This window comes from Humulus lupulus, chromosome 5 (genome assembly GCF_963169125.1).
Source record: "Humulus lupulus chromosome 5, drHumLupu1.1, whole genome shotgun sequence".
NCBI classification, from domain to species: Eukaryota; Viridiplantae; Streptophyta; class Magnoliopsida; order Rosales; family Cannabaceae; genus Humulus; species Humulus lupulus.
The window spans coordinates 156,887,338-156,913,257 of record NC_084797.1 but is presented as its reverse complement, the minus strand read 5'-3'; the positions used below and the strand labels follow the sequence as shown (position 1 = coordinate 156,913,257).

General features: G+C 35.5%; 2 protein-coding genes across 8 annotated transcripts; one reads left to right on the top strand and one right to left on the bottom strand.

The window, feature by feature from the left end:
- Positions 1–11,179: 11,179 nt before the first annotated feature.
- Positions 11,180–19,372, top strand: LOC133777773 (uncharacterized). 7 transcript variants are annotated; one of them, XR_009868824.1, is made up of 7 exons: positions 11,180–12,085; positions 12,926–12,962; positions 13,636–13,872; positions 14,013–14,060; positions 17,205–17,854; positions 18,661–18,736; positions 18,828–19,372. XR_009868824.1 is itself a non-coding variant. In XM_062217508.1 (6 exons), exons 1-5 carry the CDS (start codon positions 11,751–11,753, stop codon positions 18,685–18,687), a joined length of 684 nt encoding a protein of 227 aa, XP_062073492.1. In that variant the 5' UTR covers positions 11,182–11,750; the 3' UTR covers positions 18,688–18,736; positions 18,828–19,372. The 7 variants fall into 7 exon arrangements, 3 of the variants coding, with proteins under 3 accessions (XP_062073490.1, XP_062073492.1, XP_062073491.1); XR_009868823.1 differs by having other exon boundaries at positions 17,205–17,872; XR_009868822.1 differs by having other exon boundaries at positions 18,661–19,372.
- Positions 18,225–24,000, bottom strand: LOC133777775 (VQ motif-containing protein 31). Its single transcript, XM_062217509.1, has 2 exons — positions 23,770–24,000; positions 18,225–19,285 (listed from the first exon to the last, which is right to left on the bottom strand). The coding sequence occupies exon 2, from the start codon at positions 19,226–19,228 to the stop codon at positions 18,638–18,640; it is 591 nt and encodes a 196-aa protein (XP_062073493.1). The 5' UTR covers positions 19,229–19,285; positions 23,770–24,000; the 3' UTR covers positions 18,225–18,637.
- Between the last annotated feature and the right edge of the window lie 1,920 nt (positions 24,001–25,920).

Below are 25,920 nucleotides of genomic sequence, written 5' to 3'. Positions count from 1 at the left end.
TGACACTCCCACATATGAAGCATGCTCTAACTCCGCACTCCCGTAGATGTCGCCGCCTACACCGTGGACACACTGGGAAGCTTCTCCAATTCTTTCCCCCGCCCTGACGACCACTAAAAGCACCCCATGCCCTCCTATTTGGACCAGGAGGAACAAAAGAATATGGGCCTTTCTCTTCTGCTCACTAGGGCCACTACCCCGACTAGAACCAGTGAAGGGAGGCACCGTCCTCTGAGCATCACGCCTTGCGACGCCTTCTCTCCATATCTGATCTTCAGCCCCCTCAACAGTAAGGGCTTTCTCCAGTACCTGGGCATAAGTGGTAGTCCTCGGATCCAATGTTATCTTAACATCACGGGCTATCATTGCATTCAGTCCCCGTCCAAAGTAATCCCTCCATGCCATATCAGTATGCACTGAATCCGGCTCAAACTTTGCCAACCGGTCAAACTTCAAAACATATTCTGTGACAGTCATTCTGTTCTAAGTCAGATTAGTAAACTCATCCACCTTTGCAGCTCGAACTGCAACACTGTAATACTTTTCATTAAAGACATCTCTGAATTCATCCCAGGTCATAACGGTCACAATTCTTCTCTGGGACACAACTTCCCACCAAATGTGGGCGTCTTCCCTTAACATGTAACTGGCACAAGCCACCCTGTCATTCCCTTACACCCTCATGAAATCCAGGATAGAAAAAGTCATGTTCATCCATTGATCTGCCCGCAATGGGTCTTAACCGCCCTCAAAGGTGGGAGGGTGCTGCTTTCTAAACCTTTCATACAAAGGCTCCCACCTGTTCTCCATCACAGGCTAGGCTGGCACTGGTGCCACAGCCTGTGGAATTTCTAACCCAACATCCCAAGGAAGAGCCTGCTGCCTCAGTTCTCGGAGTTCATCTTCCGTTAGCTAAAGTCTAGCATGCATTTCAGCAAACATTTGTTGCCAGATCTGTGGGGCAGGTGGAGGGTCCTAACCCTGGTTATCATCTTCAGTCATATTGTCGCGCAGTCTAGTCGATAGCCGAGGCATAACTTCAATATTCCTGCAATCAATGACGCCGCACATCAGGCACGATAACAACATCCAAAACCCACCTCCTAGTCCAATCAATCAAACACAAACATCAAACTAACATAATTCACACATCGCATAGACATATAACAATCAAATGGGCCATGCCTTGGAATCATATATACATATATATATTCATCATGCTCTATCTATATTAATCAGGCAAACAGGGCAACTCAGACAAGCAATTAAACATATAATTCACATAATACTGGCCAACCCTGAGTCGAGCATGTCTTTGGCAGTGAGCATACATGTTCGGTCAATCTCCAGGAACCATAAACATTAGCACGCTCTGATACCAAGTTGTAACGCCCTACTACCCTAGAGTCATTACCATGTGATTTTAAAATGTGCCATTAGCTCACTAATTGAGGTTTTAGACTGAAAAGTATGATTAAATTAGAATAAAGACTCATTTAATTGAAATTAAGTATAAAAGGTTTGGACATCGATTAAAGTTATAAAAGTGATACACTGGGATCCCAAAATACTGTTTCAAAATATATTTACAACTCAAAAGTTAGAGTACAGTCGACGTAAGCGACAAAATCAAACGTTCACATCGTGTCCCTCAAAACAACCCCAGTCGTGGCGGCCAGTGTAGCGACCCCAATTTGCTAATAAGGCTTGGGGCCTTGATTAGCGTGCTTGGATGGCAATAATTGTTATATTGATTTAATATGTGAATCTAATGAATACGTTATTAGAAATGCATGTTTAGGTGAATTAAATATGCGGCCCCATTTGGTTGTTAGGGGCATATTTGTAATTTTAGCCCGTTGAGGGCATAAATGTAATACTTGTATATGTTGTGATTGATACCACGTGTGAGTGGTGATATAATTGTGATGCACGTTCCGAGACGGTCCTAGGGAGCTATTTTGCTAAAAGTCACAACGGGGTTAGCTATTTTGGGAATATTATAACTTGAGTATGAGAATTATTAAGAAATGGTTAGTGGCACTTTAGTAACTTGGGTAACTGTAGGTAACTCTTGAGGATAGTTGTTTTAAGTGGAAAGTGGTATTCTTGCAAGGGTTTAAGGAAAAGTCTAGGATGCCCTTGAGGATTAGCTAGAATCTAAGTTAGAAAGGAGGGCAATTGGGTCATTTGGCTTAGGTGGTAGATAAGCCTTAGCTGAGGGAAAAGTTTAGAACGTTCTCACATTTTGGCTTATGCAAGAGTTGTTCTTTGGGAGCTCTAGAGAGAACTAGAAACCAGGAAGGAAGGAGAGGAAATCTCTGGAGTTTTGTGGGATCAAGAATGGAATCAAGCCAAGGAAAAGCTAGAGGATTGTTCTGCATATTGAGGTAAGGAAATCTGAGTAATTACTTTGTAGAATTCAGGTAAGAATGTTATGGTTTGAGAGTTGAGTTGTGTGTTGTCTTGTGGATTATTGGGGTGAAGTTCAGATTGGGATTAGTGGAATTGAGCTTGGGATTGGATAGGGAAAGCAGCTCAAGGCCGAATCTCCATTTTGAGGTGAGAGTTTCATGCATTTCTGAGGTTATGCTCTGCTATGGTTTAAGTTCTATGAAGTTTTAAACCATTTTGGTGAATTATGGATTTGAATGTGTATTTAAGCTAGTTGTTGTTGTTTCTGGGTTACTATACTTTCTATTTGGGGTTTTAAGTTGATTTGTGACTTTGGAGTATCTTGGGGTTGATTTGGAAGAGTTTTGGCTCGGGAAAATGTTGGGGAAAAACCCAATTTTCTGGGTTTGCATATGAGCGCGCGCGGCGCTAGGTTGAATCAGGAGGAGGGCATCATTCTGGGCGCCGCGACCCCTACAGGATTGTGCCGTGGCGCTAGGCCAATTTCTGGGCAGGGGAAAATTGTGTTTTTGGGGTTTTGGCTCAGGGGGCTTAAGGGATGCTTCCGCTACCTTGTGGGGGGAAACGGGAGGTCTCGAGAGCACGGGATTGGTTCCGGGAGATGATTATAAACTGGTTAGTAATGAGAGTGCCATGTATGTGTTGTGACTAGGTTTTCAACAAGGCTCGGGTTAGAGGACCGTGCTCGAGATTTCAGTGCTCAAGAAGCTCGGGACACAGGTAAGAAAACGGTTGTACCCATAGAGCAGGGCGAGGCCCCATAGATGTGTTGCAGGGCACGACTCTATATGATTATATGCAGGGCATAGCCCATTGATTATGTTAATACATGTTTAAGTGTTTGATTAATTATGCTATGTATGCAAAAATGTGAATGATCGGTAAGAGCCGGGAACGGTGAAGGCCGAGAATGGCAAGGGCCGGGAACGACGAAGGCCGAGAACGGCAAGGGGGCCGGGAGCAGCGTTAGCACACGGAGTGCGAGTTGCCAGGGTAGGACCCTAAAGGATACCTGGGATGTCCTTACGGTGTAGACCGCGAACCCAGGGCCTGGTAAAGCGCCTGGGATGGCACGGCTGTATGTGTTTAGCTTGTTGGCGGATTTGTTTTTGTGCTGAGTAATTGATATGCATATGTTATCCATTTGTGTGGAGTTTTCTTGCTGGGCTTCGGCTCACGGGTGCTCTGTGGTGCAAGTAAGGGCAAGGGGAAGGCCGACCAACCATGAGTATGGAGAGCGTGAGGCAAAGCGTACATGTCTGGTCTGCCTGGCTGCCACGGCCAGGAGTATTTTTGGGAGATGCTTTGTACTAAATCCTGTTTTTTCGTTTAGTCGACTTAAAACATATTTTAAGTTGTAAATATTTATAAATGGTCTTTTCGGGATCCCTAATGTAAAACACTAATACTTTTCAATGAATGATTACATTTTCAAATTATGTGATTTTAATGCAGTTTAGTTACACTTTTGAGCTAAAAGCTTGATTAGCAAGTTAAATGCACATTTTAAACTCGCTTAGTAACGACTCTAAGGTGGTAGGGCATTACAACTTGGTATCAGAGCGAGCCAAGGTTTATGGTTCCTGGAGATTGACCGAACATGTACGCTCGCTGTCAGTGACAAGCTCGACTCAGGGTTGGTTGGTAATGATTGACTTATATATTGAATATGTGCTTAGATGCCCTGTTTGCTTGCTTATTTCATATAGAGCATGATGAATGAGTTAGCATATGCATGATGCCAGGGCATGGCCCGTTGAGTGTTATATGCTATTTGTGTATTATGTGGATTGTTGTTATGGTTGGCGGATGTGAATTGGGAGGTGGTTTTGGATGTTGTTATATTGCCTAATGAGCGGCGTCGTGGATTGCATGCATATCGATTGTGATGCCTCGACAATCATCTAAACTCTGTGGTTGGGCCGAGGATGACAATCAAGGTCAGGACCCTCCACTTGCCCCACAGAATTGGCAACAGATGTTTGTCGAAATAGAAGCCAGATTGCAGCGAACAGAGGAAGAACTTCGACAGTTGAGGCAACAGGCCCCTCCATAGGTCACTAGGCTGCTAATTCAGCAGGTTGTGGCGCCAGTGCCGGTTCAGCCTGTGATGGAGAATAGGTGGGAACCTTTGTATGAAAGGTTCAGGAAGCAGCATCCTCCCACATTTGAGGGTGGACCAGACCCACTGCAGGCAGAGCAGTGAATGAATATGGTTTCCTATATCCCGGACTTCATGAGAGTTGAAGGGAACGAGAGGGTAGCTTGTGCCAGCTACATGTTTAGAGAAGATGCCCACAGCTGGTGGGATGTAGTGGTTCAGAGAAGGAACGTGGCAGTTATGACTTGGGAGGAATTCAGGAACATCTTCAATGAAAAGTATTACAGTGTTGTAGTCCGAGCTGCAAAGGTTGACAAGTTCATCAACCTGACTCAGAATCGTTTGATCGTGACAGAGTATGCCCTAAAATTTGATCGATTGGCGAAATTTGTGCCAGATTTAGTGCCGACAGATGCGGCAAGAAGTGACAGATTTGTACGGGGATTGAACGTTATGATCGCCCGTGATGTGAAGATCACCTTGGATCCAGAGACTACTACCTATGCTTAGGTTGTGGACAAGGCCCTTACAGCCGAGGGGGTCGAGGACCAGATTTGGAGAGAGAGCACTGTTAGGTGCGATGCCAGGAGGACAGTGCCTCCTTTTATTGGATCCAGTCGGGGTAGTGGCTCCAGTGAACAGAAGAGGAAGGCCCCAGATTCTTTTGTTCCTCCTAGTTTGGATAGGAGGGCTAGGAGGACACGAGGCACTTCTAGTGGCCGCCAGGGCGGAGGTGACAACTGGAGGAGCTTTCCAGTGTGTCCTCGGTGCAGACGACAACACCAGGGTGAGTGCAGGATTAGGGCTTGTTTTGTCTGTGGGAGTGCCAATCATCTGAAGAAGGACTGCCCATGTGACGCCCCACGTCACTATGACTGCTTTCTGGAATGACGACTGGCCCTACAAACCAACACGAGTCTTTTTAGCATGCTTTGTCCTCACTCACATGCTTCCTAGGAAAACTTCCCAGGAGGTCACCCATCCCTAGATTACCCCAGGTCAAGTTTAACTTTGGAGTTCTTAAGTGATGGGCTACCAAAAAGAAGATGCATCTTGTTGATATAGGTAGTACCCATCAATCCATTTAAGCCATCTTCAACTATGTAGTCCCATACCTACACAGTCTTAGAATCATCACGCTTGACCTTCCCCAGGCAGTGTGGGATTGCATAGCTTACCCGGTCTTTCCCCTTACGGATCACGGGAATCTGACTGTCACAGCCCACAAGCCAGGAAGGAGGAGCCGAAGCAGGGTGACAGTCTCGCTCCTGCCAAAGTGTTTGCTTTGACTCAGACTGAGGCGGAGGCTAGCCCCTCAGTTGTGAAAGGTCAGATTTCTAGTGCTGGTTCTTTGTATACTGCATTGATTGATTCAGGAGTTACCCATTCATTTGTGTCTGCTAGAGTGATAGATCAGCTGTGTAGACCTAGTGCTTTGTATGCTAGGGGTTTTCAGACTTTGTTGCCAACTGGGGAACTGGTAGTCTCTAGGAGATGGATTAGAGCTTTACCAGTAGAGGTAGATGGTAGAGAATTGTCTGTTGATCTAATTGAGCTTGCGATGGATGACTTTGATATGATCCTGGGGATGGATTGGTTATCGAAGTATGGGGCGACGATTGACTGCAAGCGCATGATGGTGACTTTTGAACCGGAAGGGGAGTTACCCTTTGTATTTGTGGGAACAGTCAGTGGACCGCAGGTACCTATGATTTCAGCACTGAAGGTTAGAGACCTGATGCAGGGAGGTTGCACATGATTCCTAGCGAACATTGTGGATACCTCTAGGGTTGTGGTGGTTGGACCGGGTGAGACCAGATTGGTATGTGAGTTTCCATATTTATTTCCAGCGGACCTGCCAGGGTTGTCGCCGCAGCGGGAGATTGAGTTTGTCATAGAGTTGGCGTCGGGGGTGGAGCCAGTATTTAGGACACCTTATAGAATGGCTCTGGCAGAGTTGAAAGAGTTGAAGATTCAGTAACAAGAGTTATTGGACTTGGGATTCATCAGACCGAGTTTCTCGCCATGGGGTGCTCCAGTGTTGTTTGTCAAGAATAATGATCAATGAATCATCTTGGGGCCCAATGCCCAAAATACATGATTAATAAATCATATTGGGGCTCCACGCCCTAGGATATGAGACTAGTAAGTCACCTCGGGACCCTTTGCCCTATCCTCTATATAATCAGCCTTAGAGTTGGGCCAACGTACCTAGCGCTATAATTTTCCACGACCAATAGGTCGGTCAAGCATATATCACGCTCCTGATTAGGCATAACCATATCGACCAGCGCTCAACGCGCTATTGCCATCCTTGAATTATAAGTCAATGCTTTTCGACCAGCACTCAGTGTGCTAAGGTCGTCCTTGACTCAAAAGTCAATGCTTTTTGACCAGCACTCAGCGTGCTAAGGTCGTCCTTGACTCATAAGTCAATGCTTTTTGACCAGCACTCAGAGTGCTAAGGTCTTCCTTGACTCATAAGTCAAGTATGGGGACCAGCCCAAGGATATGGGACTAATAAGTCACCCTGGGGCCCATTGCCCTATCCTCTGTATAACCAGTCGTAGAGCTGGTCCAGTGTACTCAGCATAGAGTTTTCCATGACCAATAGGTCAGACAAGCGTATGATGCACGCCTGGTTAGCCTAACCAGTCAATGCGCTATTGCCGCCCTTGACTCGTAAGTCAATGCTTTTCGACCAGCGCTCAGCAAGCTATTGTCGTCCTGACTCATAAGTCACGCCTTTCTCAATCAGATAATGTAGACAGACATATATCATATATCAAATATCCAAATACAAAGTATTCAACATGCTTAATCAATAATCACAAGCATAATCATAAACATGCACATTCTCATGCGTTCATGCCCTATCCATATTCCTATTCAATAATTCGGGTCAAGCCATAATCACATGTATCACATACTGGGTGAAATTTTCTTACCTTTGGTCTAAGCACAGGTTACGAATGAACGAACCTTAAGCACGATCCTTTCTAGTAGTTCGCGCGAACGCGTGAGGGACTATCCTTTCTATCGCTTGCACTTGCTTTTCACTCTCAAGTCAATGATCTCTCTCTTCTATAAAGCGAAGCAAAGCGCATGGCGCTGAAGTGAAGAAAGCTCAATAAACATACACGAACACGGTGCATGGCATAACATAAATGAGACCACCGATCATTTCATAAAACATATATGCTTTCCCTTTCTCGATGCTTTTTTGGGGGTGACTCACCAACCGACCCAGCAGTGATCAAAGACAATGGTACGAACAAATCAAAGTCATTGGATTTGGTAGTTCTCCATTGACTTCTCTCTTTACCCCTTTGCATATGTTCCTAAATGGGTGTGCACCCCCACCCAGATGGGTAGGTCCGAGCCCCTAACGATAACCTAGTCACAACCAAGTATAGAATCCCATAAAAAAACGAGTAAATAAAGGCTTTCTGACCGAGTCCTAGCCTCCGGGACATCGATTCCTACTAAACTGGGTAGTAGGATCAATCCTGAGCCCTTAGGTTTGAGTTCCCGCACTCAAAACCTCCCCAAACCTCAAAATCCCTTAAGTGCTGTGACCCCCAAACATTTGAGCCGTGACCCGCTCAAGTCAGAGGCTCGAGCCTCTCTTCTGCCTACACCAGCATTGCGGCTCAAAAGCCCCACAACCACCTGCTTCTCCTTCGACCAATTTGAGTCGCGACGCCCCAAGAATAGGGCTGCGGCTCGACATGAAAACTCTGATTTTTCTCCGTTTTCCTCAAGCCAAATCCCTCAACGAGCAAAAATTACAAATATGCCATTATTAACAAAAACGGGCCCACATGCATATTTAATTCACATAAACATGCATTTCTAATCATGTAATCATTTAATCTAAGTAATCACATACTGATACACATATATCACAATTAACCACGTAATAACATAATTAAATCAATGATTGCCCTCTCGGCACGCTAGTCAAGGCACTAAGGGCGATTTGATCTTAGAGTTGACAATCACTGAGGAAGGAGGAGGAGATCGAGGTTTGGGTCACTGTAGGTAATTTTGGTAAGAACCATAAACTCATCTTTAAGTTTTATGAAAGATCTAGAGTTAACAATGCATGATAAGGGCGATTTGGGGTTAAGTAGTGTCCTTTGGATTATTGATGATGTATAGGTGTACTATGGTCTTTATTGATTGTATATAAAGGATAAAAACATGTTAGGAAGGTTGGGGTGTGATATTTGGGTAGAAATTTTTTGAAAAAGTCATAATTGGGTTCGACCGGTCGATCGACTTGTACTAATTAGTTGACCAGGTTGCGATTAAGGCGCAGAAGAATTTTTAAGGCACACCGGTTGGCCCACTCGCGCGAGTAAAGTGAAATTTTTGTGAAAATATATCGTTTGTAATTTTTAAGTGTTATTTTTGGCACTTTGGGACTACTGTAAGTATACTTTGGGGGTTGGCTTTAGGATTGTTATTTTGCATTTTTGGTTTTTTTAAGTAAATAATGAATTTTTCTTAGCATTTATAGAATAATAAGTCATTAAAGTTATTCTGGTTAATTACATTTTTTTTTAAATAATGAGATTTCGAAGTCTTTTTTGTTTTCAAAAGGGTTATTGGGTTACATTTTGATCATCAATAAAAGTTGCTTCAAACATATTAAATGTTGTCTTAAATATTATAAATTCATGCACGTAACATTCTTAAGTTATCAGGGTGTTACTTGATTGGGGTATCCTTTTCTAATTAAGAGTTTGATCTCATCTTTCAGATGCTAGCACTCATTTATATTGTAGTCGACATCATTGTGAAAGTTGCAAAACCTAGTTGAGTCTATATCCCTTCTTTCTCTTTAATAGGTGGTGGTCACTAATATAACACTTGAGTTTTAGTCGCTATGAAGATGTTCTTTTGCGATTTGATTGGCATTTTTGTTGCCAAATTTTGAGATTGGGTATATATCAGTAACAAACACAAAGGATTGGGTATTTATGCCGGCCGCAAATACCCCAATATATAATTATAATAATTTGGAAGATTTTTTTTTTCTTAAACTGAAACTTAAGTGATTTGATTTATATATATTAAGTAATTTTTTGGGGGGCTAAACTAATACTTTTAAAAAATATAAAATAATAATAATTCTAATAGATAAATTAAAAAACAATCCTCCCTTGCTCGCATTATTTGATCTCTAGTGTCATATGCCAAATTATGTGCAATGAAAGTAGGTAGGATGCCAAATCTATAATGAACAACAATCAACTCATAAATTGGTTTGCAACAAATGGTGAAGTTGTGAGGCATGTTGAAGCTAACAGTTGCGCAGTGGATGCTGAACAAGGGAAGCTTTTGTTGCTATGGCTAGAAGAGGAGGTAGGTTGGTGGACTTTTTTAAATAAAGATGAGCTATACTTGCAACCCCAAGTACAGTTTTAAAGCCTAGTGAAGTTCAAAAGTGATTGCTTATAAGCTGTTTCTTTGATTACTTTTAATGTTTTTATTCTTTCTTTTGGGCGGAAGGAAGGAAGAAAGGGCCACTTGCTTCCAATGTAGCTTTTTCTGCTTCATTTTGTTTGTGTATTTTTTGTCTCATATGCCTGCCTGCCTTTGGGAATAATAGAATAGAATAGAGTGAAACAAATTAGCCTCTAAAAGAAAGTCTCACTTATGACATTTAAAAACAACATATACGCGTACATTATTATTATTATTTGACAGAGGGAGTATTATAGTAACCTTTAATAATAACGCCCTCTAAGAAAGCTATAGTAACTTCATGACATTAATTTAGTCTCACACATTATAACCAAAATCATATGATTCTCCACAAACACAACAATGGTTGACCGAAACATTAAGTGATTATTAATTATGAAATTTGGGATAGCCACCTTTTATTGTTCCAATATATATTTTTTTAAGTCTAACTTTATTGCTCTCCTTTTCCTTTTTGAAAAAATTAGGGATTTTTCACTCCTTTAGGGTACAAGATTTCATGAACTTTTTCGGTATGCCAATGAATAATTCATTAAATCTCTATAAAGTAGAAACATATGCATTATTGTTTACTTTCTCTCCGGTCAAGAATGGTTAACAAAAACATCATTATGCTCCTTATCAAAACACTAATTAATCATGCAAAATGCCACAACACGAAGAAATTGATTACTCTTAAAACTCACGGCTCCTATCAATTTTTTTTTCAAATATCCCCCAAAAAAAATTCAAAATTAAAAGCAAATACTACTATTAACTATTTAATAATCTTCCCATGAACACTATAGAGGAACTACTACTGCTAACAATGTCTAAGATCAAAGAACCAAAGGCATTAATTTGGAGAGAGTGAGGAAGATGTTCTTTGATAGTTTAAAGCATAGAAACAGGTGTCAGCAGTATGTAGCGAGTTTAAAGCAAAGTAGGCAGAAGTAGAGTACTCATAAAACTCCTCAAAACAGACAGAAAAAATAATAACGTCTCCTAGTTAAGGTCTGTGTTTGTAGAGATAGAGAGAGAGACACACATATCTATAATATTATAATATTTGCTTCAACTTGAGGAGAGTGAGAAAGAGAGAGAGATACGTAGAAATACCCCTTTTTTTTTTTACATTTATATATATAGAAATTCCAAATATATATTGATTGATTATTGAAGTGCTTGGCTGTACTGTTTATTCTGACAAGTAATGAAGTCATGCACTTAAATTGAACTCAGCTCTTCAAACAAAAATAAATGAAAAATCTCTGTTTTTCAAGCTAAACTACACAATATGTGTTAGCTCTCTCTCTCTCTCTCTCTCTCTCTCTCTCTCTCTCTCCTCTCCCTCTCCCTCTGCTTTGCCACCCCTACACTCCACACTTTGTTCACTCTACACAGTACTATATTACAGAGAACCTCTCTCTCTCTCTCTCTCTACTATCTAGATGCTCTGCACTATTCTCTACTCCATTAAAGCTGTGACCTGATTTTTACACAAATCTTAGCCAAACAACCACCAACGCTATCCTCCTCAAAACCCTTCACCATTATTTCCCATTTTTGCCATTTTCTTCACTTTCTCTTGAAGCCCACCAAAGAAAACATATGTGTTTTTCTCATAACCCAAAACTCAGAAATACCCAAGTCTCTTATATATTTTGGTTCTGTGTGTTCACATCACATGCATTCGAGTTTGTTTGGCTCAGTCAATGAGTTGGGGTGCCTTTAGAGTCATTAGGGGGTGTGATTGTGAATGGGGTGTATGTTTTCTCACTTAGCGGCTAAATTTGCCTTCTTCCCTCCGTCTCCGCCCACTTACGGCGTTGAAAAGAGAGAAGATGGTAAGCTGACGGTGGTCTCAACGACGGCGGCGCCGCCGTCAATGGCCATTTCTTGCTCGGACGACGACAACTCATTTGACGTTCTAATGATTGATACGAAACGCGGGAACAAGATTGTCGCTTTCTATCTGAGGAACCCTTATGCTCGTCTCACTCTGCTTTACTCTCATGGCAATGCTGCTGACCTTGGTCAACTCTATGATCTCTTTGTTCAACTCAAGGTTAATCTCAGAGTTAATCTTATTGGGTCAGTCATTTTCCTTTTCCTTATATCCTTCTTCTCAAAAATGTTAACCTAATCTTACCTTTCATTTAGTCTGATGGGTCTACAATACGTAAAGTCTACATTTTTCACTATTAATGTTTGTTTGTTTGTCTTCACGGCTTGTCTAATTGTTTTTGGTCAGTTCTTGGGATTTTTTTTACCATTTATTTTAGTAGAAATGGTCCATCTTTGCGCTTCATTTTATTTTAGTGCTTCATATTGTGATTCTGACCAAATTTACTTTTACTCTGTGGGTATTTCGTTGAATGGTTCCCTTCTCTCTCCGCCCCCTTTTTTGTTTTTAAGAATTGTTGAATTGTAAAGGTGAAAGCTAAGAATGTAGAATTACTATCTCCCTCGTTGTTAGTTCTTTCTAGTCCTTTTCTACCTTTCTTTTTGTACATTTCCCCCTTTTCCCCTTCGTTTAAAGTAATCCATATGTATACACACATAAATACTTTAAAAAAGAAAAGTAATTGAAATATTATTTTCTGTTTAACATTACAGTGCAGCTTTACTGTTTTTCTTGGAGTTTTGTGCCTCTAGGATCTTCTAATTAACATTTTCCTTTTATTTTCAATTTTTTTTTTGTAAGATAATTGCTTTTTTACTTTTCCATTTCGGTTTAGAGATTTCATCATTTAAAATGTTCATTCTTTCTCATCTCATTTTCTAGTTTTTGAGATTTTTGCATTTCAAAGCTTCTATTTCAGTTTAAGAGCTTAACATTTGGTTAAATTATGGTTCTTTCCTTTTACCTTGCAAATTTTCTTGACTGGGTCTGGGTGGTTAATACATTGAACTCTAAATATTGTGATGCAGATATGACTATTCTGGATATGGAGCCTCCACTGGCAAGGTAAAGAGTTTTCTGCATAAAGTAAAAATCAGTAACGTCTACAAGTAATTATTGGCCAAATCTCTGGGGCATACTGGTATGAATTGGAAGTGGACCACCCTTCTATGTTTTTGGGGCTCATGGACCACTTGAAATTGATTCTTCATTTAGGTGGTGTTTTCCTTGGAATTTATTATATTGGGAAATCAATTCAGTAATTTTGGTTTGCTCGGGTTGTTTGGAGATTTTTGAAAGTGACTTGAGGAACTCTAGTACTAGAATCTGTAACTGGCTGAAATGTTTAATTGTCTCTAGAATCATGCTCCCCCGAAAAATCAGAGCAATGCGTTCAAGATATCCTTATGGGTTCTTTAATACAATAAGATGAAATTTGGCATTGTGTAGTCATAAAATTTACCTTTTAAAATTTGAGCACACAGACAGCAATGTGAATCATTCAAGTAGAGCGGCTGTTTTTCTCATTGATTACTAATCATGTAACAGATTCGTCTCATCAGATTGGTGTTTATTTTTTTGGATTTTCCTTTTCCTTATTCCTTTCTCATGTTGGTTATGGCCAATTTTTATGTGATTTTCCTCTGTTTTTCCTTACCATTGCTGCAGTATCTTTCATTATTATGTCACCTTTATTGGTATAAATTTCTTGATACTGGTTTGTCTTTATGAAATCTAGCCTAGTGAATCAAATACATACTCTGACATAGAGGCGGTGTACGAATGCCTTCAGACTCAATATGGTGTGAGCCAAGAAGATTTGATCTTGTATGGACAGTCAGTTGGAAGTGGACCAACATTGCATTTGGCAGCTAAGTTGCCTCGGCTAAGAGGTGTTGTTTTGCATAGTGCAATTCTTTCTGGCCTTCGTGTGCTCTGTCATGTGAATTTCACATTCTGCTTTGACATTTATAAGGTAATATTAGGTCTGTCTGGCCAGTCTATCTATTGTGGATACTTCTAGTTACAAGCCTGATTAGAAAGCTAAATGCCAAGCATTAGTTTTACTCTATGTTTTATGTTATTTCAATCTATTAACTTTTGCAATATCTGCAGAATATCAACAAAATCCAGAAGGTAAAATGCCCCGTGTTGGTGATACATGTAAGTACTTCTTGACATATTGATTAATATTTTGGCATTCATTGTATTTGTAAATTTATGTTTGGTAATAGGACTTCAATGTGGATATTTTGTATGATAGTTCCTTATAGTTAATTATCTGTAAACAACTAATGATACTTTTTTATTTTCCTTGGGCTTGCTGCTCTTTTGTTTGTATCAACCTACATAAATAACTGTTGCTGTCCTGACCCTATTACTTATCCTGCCTAATCTTTCCTTTTCTCTTCATTCCCCCTATTTTGTGTTAGTAAGGATTTGGGGGAGCTGTTCTGAATAGACTAGTTTTTAGTTGCTCCTAGTGATGTTGCGTTTTGGGAATTCTTCATTCCCTTTTAATATTATTAATATTATGAAATTAATAATATTACTGTTTCTTAGAAGATAAATAATACCCCATTTTTCTTGTTTCACATTTTTTGATGCATACAAGTCTTTTACATACTTTATCTTTGCTTCTGAAGCTACAAACTAAATTGATTCGCTAAATGCAGCTTCATGTCCACATGATCATACATAGTCGAACTTGTTTAAAGCATCTCTTAAGACAATTTCCTTTCTGTCCCCTTCCTCTCTCTCTCTCCCGGCTTATCTTTTTTGTTTTGTGGTAAAACTGCACGAGGGCAGAGCAGGACTGCAAAGTTAGTTGCTAACCATTACCAGGCCTCACAGCCCAACTCTTGCTCTTTGGTTTTGCTTTATAGTAACATCGAAATGTGAATGGTGTAACAGCATCATCAATAGTTTATGATAGGTTGTGTCATAACAGTAGGCTTGCTTTGGATGGTTGTGTGTGGGGGGTTGGGAATGGCTCTTTGGTGGGCACTGTGGTTAGAAAGAAAAAAGATATTTTTTTTTAGGCAAAGGGAGATGCTGAGGAGTTCTTATGGGACAAAATCAAAGTTTGGGTAGCTATGTGGTTATATAATGTAAAAAAGTTTAAAGGAGTTTTATTTTCTAATTTAATTAGGGAGTGTCAGTATTTAATGCAACTATTTTTCCTTCTGATTTAGTGTTTTTCACTCTTTTACCCTATATTATTTTCCCAAATCAATAATACAAGTTCTGAGGTTTTTTTTCAAAAAAATTAATTAGGCTTTATGATGTAAACCACCATCTCTCTTAAGGTTTTACCATAATATATTGCTTTCTTGTTTGGCTATCATATCATGTAGCTAACAGTAGGTTCAGGTTCCCTGTAAGGTTTAGCTAAAATTTTATGTAGTCCCTTAAATCTTAAATGCCTTGGGTTTTATGGTGAATAAAGGCCCGCAGAAAGCACTATATAATTGAGATATAGTAAACCTAACTTCTTTGGGACTACCCTACTTACCAAGAAAGAATACAAATACTTTTGTCTTTACCACATTGTCGTAGAAGAGGTGGTGTCAAAGCTAGACAGGCACGGTAGCTCTAATTCTAACTACATACCTATCAACAATTTAAAAAAATTATAAGGAACTTGAGACTTGATGATTGTGATTTGTATGGGGAAATTTGCCTTTAGCTTTATTATTGTTTGTTTTTTCTCTTTTCTTTCTTTGTTTTTATTGTTGGCAACTCCTCTTTAACTTTGTCACTGATTGCGATTCTGAGTGCAAATTCTTACCAACTTTATACTTCCAGCAATCAGCTTGATGCCTCAAGGATAAGGAAGTACAAGGATGTCTAACAAATTTTGTTGTTTAACTATCTCGCATTAGGCTAACTGATTTTTAGTCTTCTAATAAGCCTCCCATACAGTTTCTGTATAATAGGCGGTCACGAGGATAACCAGGGCAGGGTTTCTTTTATTTGTATTCATTGTATTGTGTCCCTTCTTTTATCTAGTTGGCATTTATTTTTAGGAGGCTGAGTTGTATTGTGTTTAGAGGATCCTAGTTGGCCTTTTGTTATTCTAACCAGTACCTATATAAAGGATGGGGGATTCATTTGTAAGGGTAACTGGGAGTAGAAGAGAATAGATTCTAAGGAGAGAACAACCCTCTCGAAAGGTTGTAATTGGAGAGTTGAGCCTCTCGAAAGCTCAGTGTAACTCTTGTCTCTTTTCGTCAATAAAGTATTTCTTTGAGGGATTTCATTCTGTGTGTTCTAAAGTTTGGATAGATAGTTTCTATCCTAAGAAAGTTCTATCATCTTCTTGTACATTAGAGATTTGATTGAGGTCTTCTGTTATGTGGATGTTGAATGCCACAGAAGCTTGGATTTAGTGTATAATACTGAAACACCCAACCACATATATACTGTTCTTTTAAGTCTAATGTCAAAAGCCACCAAACTTGCTTTTTAGTGTATATATATATATATATATATTCAATCTCTTTGTCAATTGGTAGATAGAGCCAGTTCTTAATTGGTAAGAGCTGAATATTCCTGAAAATTTTCTGGAACTTAACCTGTTTACTCGATTCCGTTCATTATCTAGTATGGGTGTCCATCCACCAGCTAACTAGTGTCTGCTAATACTTGAGGACTTTAACAAAATCAGCTCATATTTAGGTTTAGTGAGTTGGCAGGAGTCAACATGCCCGTGTCCGCGCGACATCTTTATCAATTCACCAGCAAGCATACGCTCCCCTCTGCAAATAGAGAATGATCCAGGACTTCTTTATTTGGAAGCATGCTCGAACTTTACTATCTGGTGCAGGAACCAGCATGGCACTTGCTTAGTTGGCTTAATATACTTGCATTATGGAAGGATTGTGAACATATACATAGTAAACTACTTCTGGTCCCTGCTGGCTTTGTATGAATCTTGGGTCAACCTTATAGTTACAGAATTCCGCACTAGATGAATAATTTTTTGCTTTGGAACTCAAGCTGTTGGGATGTAACTTGCCAAAGCATTACACTATAAGCTATTGGAAGTGGCTTGCTCAGTATTTCACACTCCCTTACATGTGAGGGCCTCCGTCTAGTTATTTGGTTTAGGTCCAGACAGAAGCTACTTCACTTGATCATTGTTCGAAGCACATTATGCTTACACAAAGCTGGGACTTTTGTTCACGATTAGATCTTGTTTGAAAGAAAACCTCCCCCCTTCTTCTGTAAATGCTAGAGTTAAGATACCATTTGTTGAATCAATTTTATTTTGATATTAAGATTGGCTTGGAAAATCTTTTTCAGGGTACAGAAGATGACGTTGTGAATTGGTTACATGGTGATGGACTATGGAAAATGTCAAAGGATCCATACGATCCATTATGGATAAAAGGAGGTGGACACTGCAATTTGGAGCTCTACCCTGATTATATACGACATCTTTGCAAGTTCATCCGTGAAATGGAAAACATCACCACAGAGATCCGTCTGAAAAAGATTCGACAAACACTTGAATTGCACAAGAGATCTAGCTCCACATCTACCTCTACATCAAGTACATGCTGCGAAATTAAATGCTGTCAACCAAAATGCCCCAAATTTTCAAAACCTAAATGCAGCACATGCTGCTGGTCACCCAAATGTCCCGCGTGTTTGATACCCAACTGTGGAAACCGTTGCTGCTGGAGACCCAAATGTCCGAAATGTTCATGTTGCTGCAGGAGACCAAAATGCCTGAAATGTTCGGGATCCTGCTGCTGTTGCATGCCATGCTTTCAATGGCGATGGTGCGGCGGAGATCATAGTAGTGGGATGAATGGAAAGCAGGAGGGCTAATGATTGATAAACTGAGCGTGTATAGATTGGTGGAACTTGCTAACACCCTTTTCTAATCTTTGTGCAGTCGTGTTGGAAAGCAAGAGGAATTAGTTGGCTGAATAGTTTTCTTGATTATGGTATAATATTCAACTTGGGTATTATTCTCTTCATTCTTTTCGTTTTGAAAACCTCAATTTACATATGCTCTCAACATTTTTCACTTTGAAGTTGAAAGATATTTACACTTGTTATGTTATCGAATCACTAGACATCTTGGATTAGTTGACAGGTCCAATTTGTTACTTGTTAGTGAATCTTTTCTTGAAATTGAATAAATTTCAGTAGTAAAGTAGTAATGTCGTTTTTCCAACCAGCATTTTATGAAAAATGATGAATTTATATATTTTCCAAATACTTTATGCAGTATGTCATTTGTGAGATTTTCACATTCATCCCATATCTTTTAAAAATGATAATTCTTTACACCGATTAATGTTATAAGGTATCATATAGCATGTGGGTAACGTAACATGTTACCGTGCATTTTTGAATAGTTCTAAAACACCTCAATTTCAATTTTTTAAATAAGAGGATTATATTTTGAATGGTTCTTAAACGCCTTAATTTAAATTGCATTTATTATGTATTATGAGTATATGGTTACTATCATTAAACTTGATTTTATTATGAGAATATAATTAACAGATGATGGCTGCATTCTCATTTTATTTATCTGCAAAGAAAGGATAGTGGTATCAACCAGTTTAAAGGGCTTTAGTCAATTACCTTTAAATTTAAACAATCAGTTGTATGAAAATCTCCCATAAGAGCTTCGAGGAAGGCCAATTACAATAACACTAAATGAAGGCACTTTTTGCATAGTTTTGGCATTCTGTATTGGCTCATTTCCACAATCAAAATCATGGGTTTTTCTTACTTGTAGTTGGAGAACTCAGAGGAAACAAAGTGAGCAACTCTGGTTCAGAATAACCCAGTTGACCCCTGGGAGAAGGGTGCAAGTAAAACCTTCTCTCTTTTATGGCTTTCTCTTCCTCTTGGCTGTTTAAGTTCACTGATTCTTCTTTCTTTTTCTCTTCTCCTATGGACAAGTTTGAGAAAATAGTTGAGGGAGTACCCAATGGGCTTGAGAGAAAGCCTAGCCCACTTCCCTGTTTGGAGGGTGAAATACTCTGGTTCTGATCAGGAGATGAAGCAAAGGCTGATCTCACATGGAAAGTGGGCTTGACTATCTCAAGCTTGGGCCTCATGTACTGCCTTCTCTCATGGAGTTTGGATGTGGGTGGTGGGGCTGTTGTTGTTGTGGGGACCTGCCTTTTTGGGCCTGTTGCCTTGCTATTTGTTGTTGCTGCTTCTTGCTGGGCGACAGTATTGGGCTCTGATGGGCCTGTCAGTCTCTGGACAACCTCTCTAAAGGACTTTGTGTCTGTCTGTACAAATGTGGTTAAGGGTTTGCAACCAGCTGTGACTTGGGTCACTGCTGGTTTCTCCATGGTGGTTAACTATTTCATTGGAGAAAGACACTCTTTTACTCTGTTGAGAAGTTGGACCTGTAAATAATAAATTCCCATTTCAGATGGTAAAGTACCTTTATTGATTTCTTTTAGAAAAAGTATTTTTATTGAGCACTATTTGAATATATAGTTGGACTATTGTTTTACTTTTATCTTTGGTTTAATCACATTATTTTACGTGATATATGATTAGACTAGACTCTAGTGGTGATTCTCATCCTCACTAGATTTTGTTTTCTTTTCAATAAATGGCTTCCCAATTTAAAAAAATATATAAATCTATGTAATACTTTAATTTATTAAAGAACGCACAACATCACAGTGTGATCATACAAATACAAATAAATTAGTCACTGTTTGTCCATATATATAAATAAAATTTCTAAAGTATTAAATCATTATGTGAGATATAAAAAGGTATAGGTACATAAATTTTTTGTTTTAATGCCTTGTTTTGTTAACTTTAATTAAATATTCTAAATATTTAACAGAATATATCTCTAAAATTAATTAAAATATATATTTATTAATTATATTAATATAAATTTAAATTCAAATTCAAAAATTCAAAGATTATAAAATATCATTATTATAATAATATATATAATAAAATTAATTATTTAATAATTATATTAATATAAAATATTATTATGATAAAATTATATAATCTTAATTTTTCAATAGTTATATTAATATGAATTAAAATATTATAAATTATTATTATTATTGTTATTATATTCAATGCAAGACTAAATATTTAATACTTACATTAATATAAATTTAAATATTATAAAATTTTCATCATAATAATAATATATAATACATAATCTTAATTTTTCTTAAAAAAATTATTATTTATGTTAAAAAAAATTATCATATTAAATATATATTTAAAAAATAATCATAAAAAATATTTTAGTTTAATTTTTCATTTAATATATTTATGTCATTATTTTATATATAATATATACTAGATACAAGCAACGTGCAATAAGCACGTTTGTTTAGTTTTATTTATAGAATTTATTAATTATTTTATTAAATTTGTATCATTGTTATATAAATTTCAAATAAATATCATATTTTAATTAACTAATTTATTTATTTTTGTTTAAGTTTATGGTTGTTCTAGTTTTTGAATTTGGGAGGGACAACAAGAGATCATATATTATATGTTTAATGTAATATTAAATATTATGCGTGGAATTTAAATTTAAGTTTCTTGCTAGTTTTTTTTTAAAAAAAAAGCAATTTGTTGCTAATTCACAGTAGAATATATTATATATTTAATATGATATTATTATAAAAAGTCAGTTTAAATTTAATTGAATTATATTTAAGTTATAAAACATATGATCTTATTATTTTAAATAATTATTATTGTAAAATATCTCAAAAATATCATATTTTAATTTGTTTAATTATTTATTATTTTTAAATAATTATTATTGTATAATATCTCAAAAATATCTTATTTTAATTTTTTAATTATTTATTTTATTTTATTTATATTTAAGTTTAAGTATTTACAAACTACTGTTAAATATAATAATATTCTGTTAAATATAAGAATATTCTGTTAAAGTTAACTTTAAAAAAATAAAAAAACTCTTAAAACCAAGAATTTCCGTTATCTACACGCTTATTATATAGAAGAGATATACTAGATATAAGCAACATACAATGCACATTTGGTTAGTTTTATTTATAGAATTATTAAATTTGTATCATTGTCATATAAATTTTAAATAAATAAACAATATTATATATACAAGAATTATATAAACATATTAAATGAAAAATTAAACCAAAACATTATTTATAATTTTTTTAAATATATATAATATAATAAGATTTTTAAACATAAATAATAATTTTTTTTAATAAAAATTAAGATTATGTATTATATATTATTATAATGATATTTTATAATATTTAAATTTATATTGATATAAGTATTAAATATCTAGCATTGTATTAAATATTATTGTTATAATAATATTTTATAATATTTAAATTCATATTAATATAATTCATAAAAAATAGAATTATATATTATTATCATAATAATATTTTATAACATTAAAATTTATATTAATATAATTATTAAATATCTAGTCTTGTATTATATATTATTATAATAATGATATTTTATAACATTTGAATTTGAATTTATATTAATATTATTATTATATATGTAATTTTATATTAAATATTATTATAATAATGATATTTTATAATATTTGAATTTATATTAATATAATTGATAAATATATATTTTTAAATTAGTTTTAAAAGTAAATTTTGTTAAATATTTAGAATATTCTGTTAAAGTTAACAAAACAAACCGTTAAAATAAAAAATTTCCGTTATCAACATACATTTTAATAAAAGAGATATATCTAAATTACGACCATTATCATTTACAATGTTCCTTTCAAAACAAAAAAAGAACACATAACCATGTTATATAATATGAGTTTATACTTTTTTGAACCCTGTGTTTTGTTCCATTACCTGTTTGGACCCTGTGTTTTGACAAATTACTTTTTGGACCCTATATTTTGTAAAATGGTTAAAATAGAACCCTAAACTCAATTTTGATGAAGAAAAAATTGAATATAACAATACAGTTTTTAAGCAGAATGATTTTATTTTTGTTCTGAATTGTTAGTTTGGTAAATTATTTATGATTTTAGTTGAGAAATCATTGACCAAAATCAGATTTATGGTTCTATTTTAACCATTTTACAAAACATAGGGTCTAAAAAATAATTTGTCAAAACACAAAATCTAAACAAATAATGAAACAAAATACATGGTCCAAAAATATATAAACCCTATAAATATATAAATTTATGACGTCCAAACACATAACATCTTCCTTAAAAAAAAAAAAAAGAACACATAAACATGTTATATAAATATTTATATATTGTGTGTTTTATTGCGTGGCAAATGCTTGTGTTACCTAATTCTTGAATAATGTGCAATGGTTAGAATTCAATGGAAACTATACTAGAATAGGAACGGTTGTTTTTGGACTTTCGAGACTTACCGAAATAGTACTTTAGTGTTGCCATGTTCGGAATTAAAAAATTGGTAAATAAATAACATTTTTGCCTTTCGAATTTTTAATACAACTAGATTATGTTTTTTAAAATATATTTTTTTCTTGAACTATTGATACTATAATTATGTCATCTGTTATCCTTTGCATAAAATAATTAGTATTTTTGTCCTTCAAACTTTAGCAACTACCAAATTATACCATCTTTAATTATAAAAAATTAAAAATCTATTTTTCTATTAGTTATTAAAAAATTAAAGAAAAATTATTAAAAAATTCAATAAAAGACTAAAATTATTTTAAATACATTTAAGTAAAAAAATTTTAAAAGAAAAACTAAATTGTTATAATTAAAAAAACATATTCCCTTCTTCTTCTTTATTCTTTTTTTATTAATTTTTCTAATTACTTTCTATTCTTTCATTTTTGTGCCCTAAAATCATTTTAAAAATTAAATATATATGAAATATTACAAATTTAAAATGTATTAATTTTAAAAGAAATATATAAAACTTAATTAATTAAAAATATTAGGAAAAAAAATAAAAGAATAGAAAGTAATTTAAAAAATATAAAAAAAAGGGAATATATTTTTTATTTGTAAAAATTTAGTTTTTCTTTTAAAAAATATTTTTAAACTTAAATGTATTTAAAATGAATTTTAAATAAATTTACTCTTTTATTTATTTTTTTAATGTTTTAAGAATTAATTAGAAAATAGATTTAAACTTTTTATAATTAAAATGGAGCATAATTTTGTAGTTGTAAAAATTCAGGGGATAAAAATACTAATTATTTTATGCAAATCGTAATATGGGGCACGATCTGATAGTTTTAATAGTTCAGAGAGAAATTTTAATAGACCATATATTTTAGGAGCACAATCTGGTAGTGTTAAAAATTTAGGGAAAAAATACTATTTATTCTTAATTAATTAAAAGAACACGAAAAAACACTTTAATTCCATAGAAAATAAGAGAAAGAATAATATAAGAATATAAGAATCCTATAGAGTGTAAACCTTATGTTATTGTTAAAGATTTTGTTAGGAAAGAGCCACATAAAAATCTCTCTTCTCATGTTTTAATGTGTTTTCAGATTTCCAATTTCAATTCAATTTTTGGGTTAATTTAATATTGCAAACAATTACCCTAAAGCAATCGTTGACGAAAATAATAGTAATAATAAATCATCTATAGTTATATTATAAACTATTTGAAATTGGTTTGATATCTATTCTTTACATAAGAAATAAACAAACATAAAAACTGAAAGCAGGAAGATATATGATGGATGATCTTTATATTTGGATCTTGCCTTTGGTCTGACTATTATAAATAAATGAAGAATTCAAATGAAAACAGAGAAGAAAAAACCATACATATTCACCTATCAAGATTTTAGGTCTTAACAACAATTTAAAAAAAAAAAAAAATCGTATATAACATACCTCTCAAAGAACTTAGTTTGTGCTGATATGTATTCTCCAAATTTCGAAGATATGAAATTGAGAATTAAAAAAGAAGAATGAAGAGAGAAGGAGTGAAATGAAAGAATAAAAAATAAGAATGTAAAAATTGACATGTTTAAACCAAAAGGAAATGAAGGCAATGGTATGTACTTAGAATCCAGTTAGGACAAACAAAAAGGTAACCTCAAAAGCCATAACAACACAGCTGCGTGTGCCACGTCATAGGTTTGTTATAAAAGTGGAAAACCCATATCACTGCATCCTTCCTTAAAATAACGGCCAGAGTGGCCTTTTTGCTTTATTAAGATTCTTAACTTAAGAAGAAACACAACTATTATTTTAATTCTTTTATTTTTACCAGAATTACTCTCTTTTGGAATGACTGAGTCAACTTTAGGGTTTTTCTTTCATGACAATTTGGTGGATTTAAGGAGTATTATCATACATGGCTTATTCAAAATTAACACACATATATTTATGCATAATGTAAGTGCATATATAAAAAAAATATCATTTTTTAACATCATTAAAAAATAATGCTACTATTTGTTTGATTTCCAAAAATACTCGTATCATATTTTTAGCTTCCATCTCTCTTATCTCTCTCGAGTCACCTTTATTCTTTAGAGTTATAGCAGCCACCACCAAACCATCATCACCACCAAATTTCTTTGAAAAAACGTCTACAAATTTGGCATCCTCCTCCATTTTTTTATTCTCTTTCTTCTTCTCTCTTAAAGTGTCCATGGAGACTAAAATAAAATGCCTCATGATAGTTTTTGATGATATAAAACTTAAACCTACTAAAAGTTCAATTAGGACACTAATTTATGCATTTCAAATAGATTTGTGCATGGTTTTTTGGTTTTTTTTTTTTTACATTTTTTTTCACAATTTTTTAGATTTGAAACGTAAAAAATTGTAGAAAACTCGATAGACCTCAATGCCCAGCTTGATGGGCCATTAAAAATCATGATTTTCATGAAAAAAATCACTTGCCTCGATAGGCCGCGACAGGCCTCGATGCAAATCAATGCAATTAATAGAAAATATATAACTTTTCACTCGGGTGTTCGTTTGAGGTGATTTTTTTTTTAATTTGAGTATTTTCTTGAGATCTACATGTCTGGGATGTGTACACACGCATTTGGGAAGTTGAAAGTTTGAAAACATACCTAACTTTGACAATATAAGGGTATTGTTTTGAACCTTGGTGTGTTTTCAAGCTTTCAACTTCCCAAATGTGTGTGTACACATCTTAGATGTGTAGATCTCCAGAAAATACCCAAATTCAAAAAGCAAAATCACCTTAAATGGACACCCGAGTGAAAAATTATGCACTTTCTATGAATTGCATCGAGGTGTGTCGAGGCCTATCGAGATGGCATCGAAGTGTGTCAAGGCATTTGGGTTTTTTTTCTTCATGAAAATCATGATTTTTAAGATATACCTCAATGTACCTCGATGTCCAGTTCGATGGGTCCTTAACAATCATGATTTTCATGAAAAAAAACCACTTGCCTCGATAGGCCTCTATGCAAATCAATGCAATTAATATAAAGTGCATAACTTTTCACTCGTGTGTCCGTTTGAGGTGATTTTTTTTTTGAATTTGGGTATTTTGTTGAGATCTACACGTTTGAGATGTGTACACACACATTTGGGAAGTTTAAAGCTTAAAAACACACCAAAATTCAAAACAATATTCTTATATTTTCAAAGTTTTGTATGTTTTCAAACTATCAACTCCCCAAATGTGTGTGTACACATCCCAGATGTGTAGATATCAAGAAAATACCCAAATTAAAAAAAAATCACCTCAAATGGACACCCGAGTAAAACGTTATGCACTTTCTATTAATTGCATTGATTTGCATCGAGGCATGTCAAGGCCTGTCGAGGCAAGTGGTTTTTTTTCATGGAAATCATGATTTTTAAGGGCCTATTGAGCTGGGCATTGAGGTATATCGAGGTATATCTTAAAAATCATGATTTTCATGAAAAAAACCATATGCCTCGACACACCTTGATGCCATCTCGATAGGCCTCGACACACCTTGATGTAACTCGATGCAATTCATAGAAAGTGCATAATTTTTCACTCAGGTGTCCGTTTGAGGTGATTTTTTT

Excerpts from the sequence above, each read along its gene's own strand:
- LOC133777775 (XM_062217509.1), bottom strand. The coding sequence starts at position 19,228 with ATGGAGAAACCAGCAGTGACCCAAGTCACAGCTGGTTGCAAACCCTTA.
- LOC133777773 (XM_062217506.1), top strand. The coding sequence starts at position 11,751 with ATGGGGTGTATGTTTTCTCACTTAGCGGCTAAATTTGCCTTCTTCCCT. Across the intron at positions 12,086-12,925 it reads CTCAGAGTTAATCTTATTGG|ATATGACTATTCTGGATATG; the intron begins GTCAGTCATTTT and ends ATTGTGATGCAG. Across the intron at positions 14,061-17,204 it reads GCCCCGTGTTGGTGATACAT|GGTACAGAAGATGACGTTGT; the intron begins GTAAGTACTTCT and ends AATCTTTTTCAG.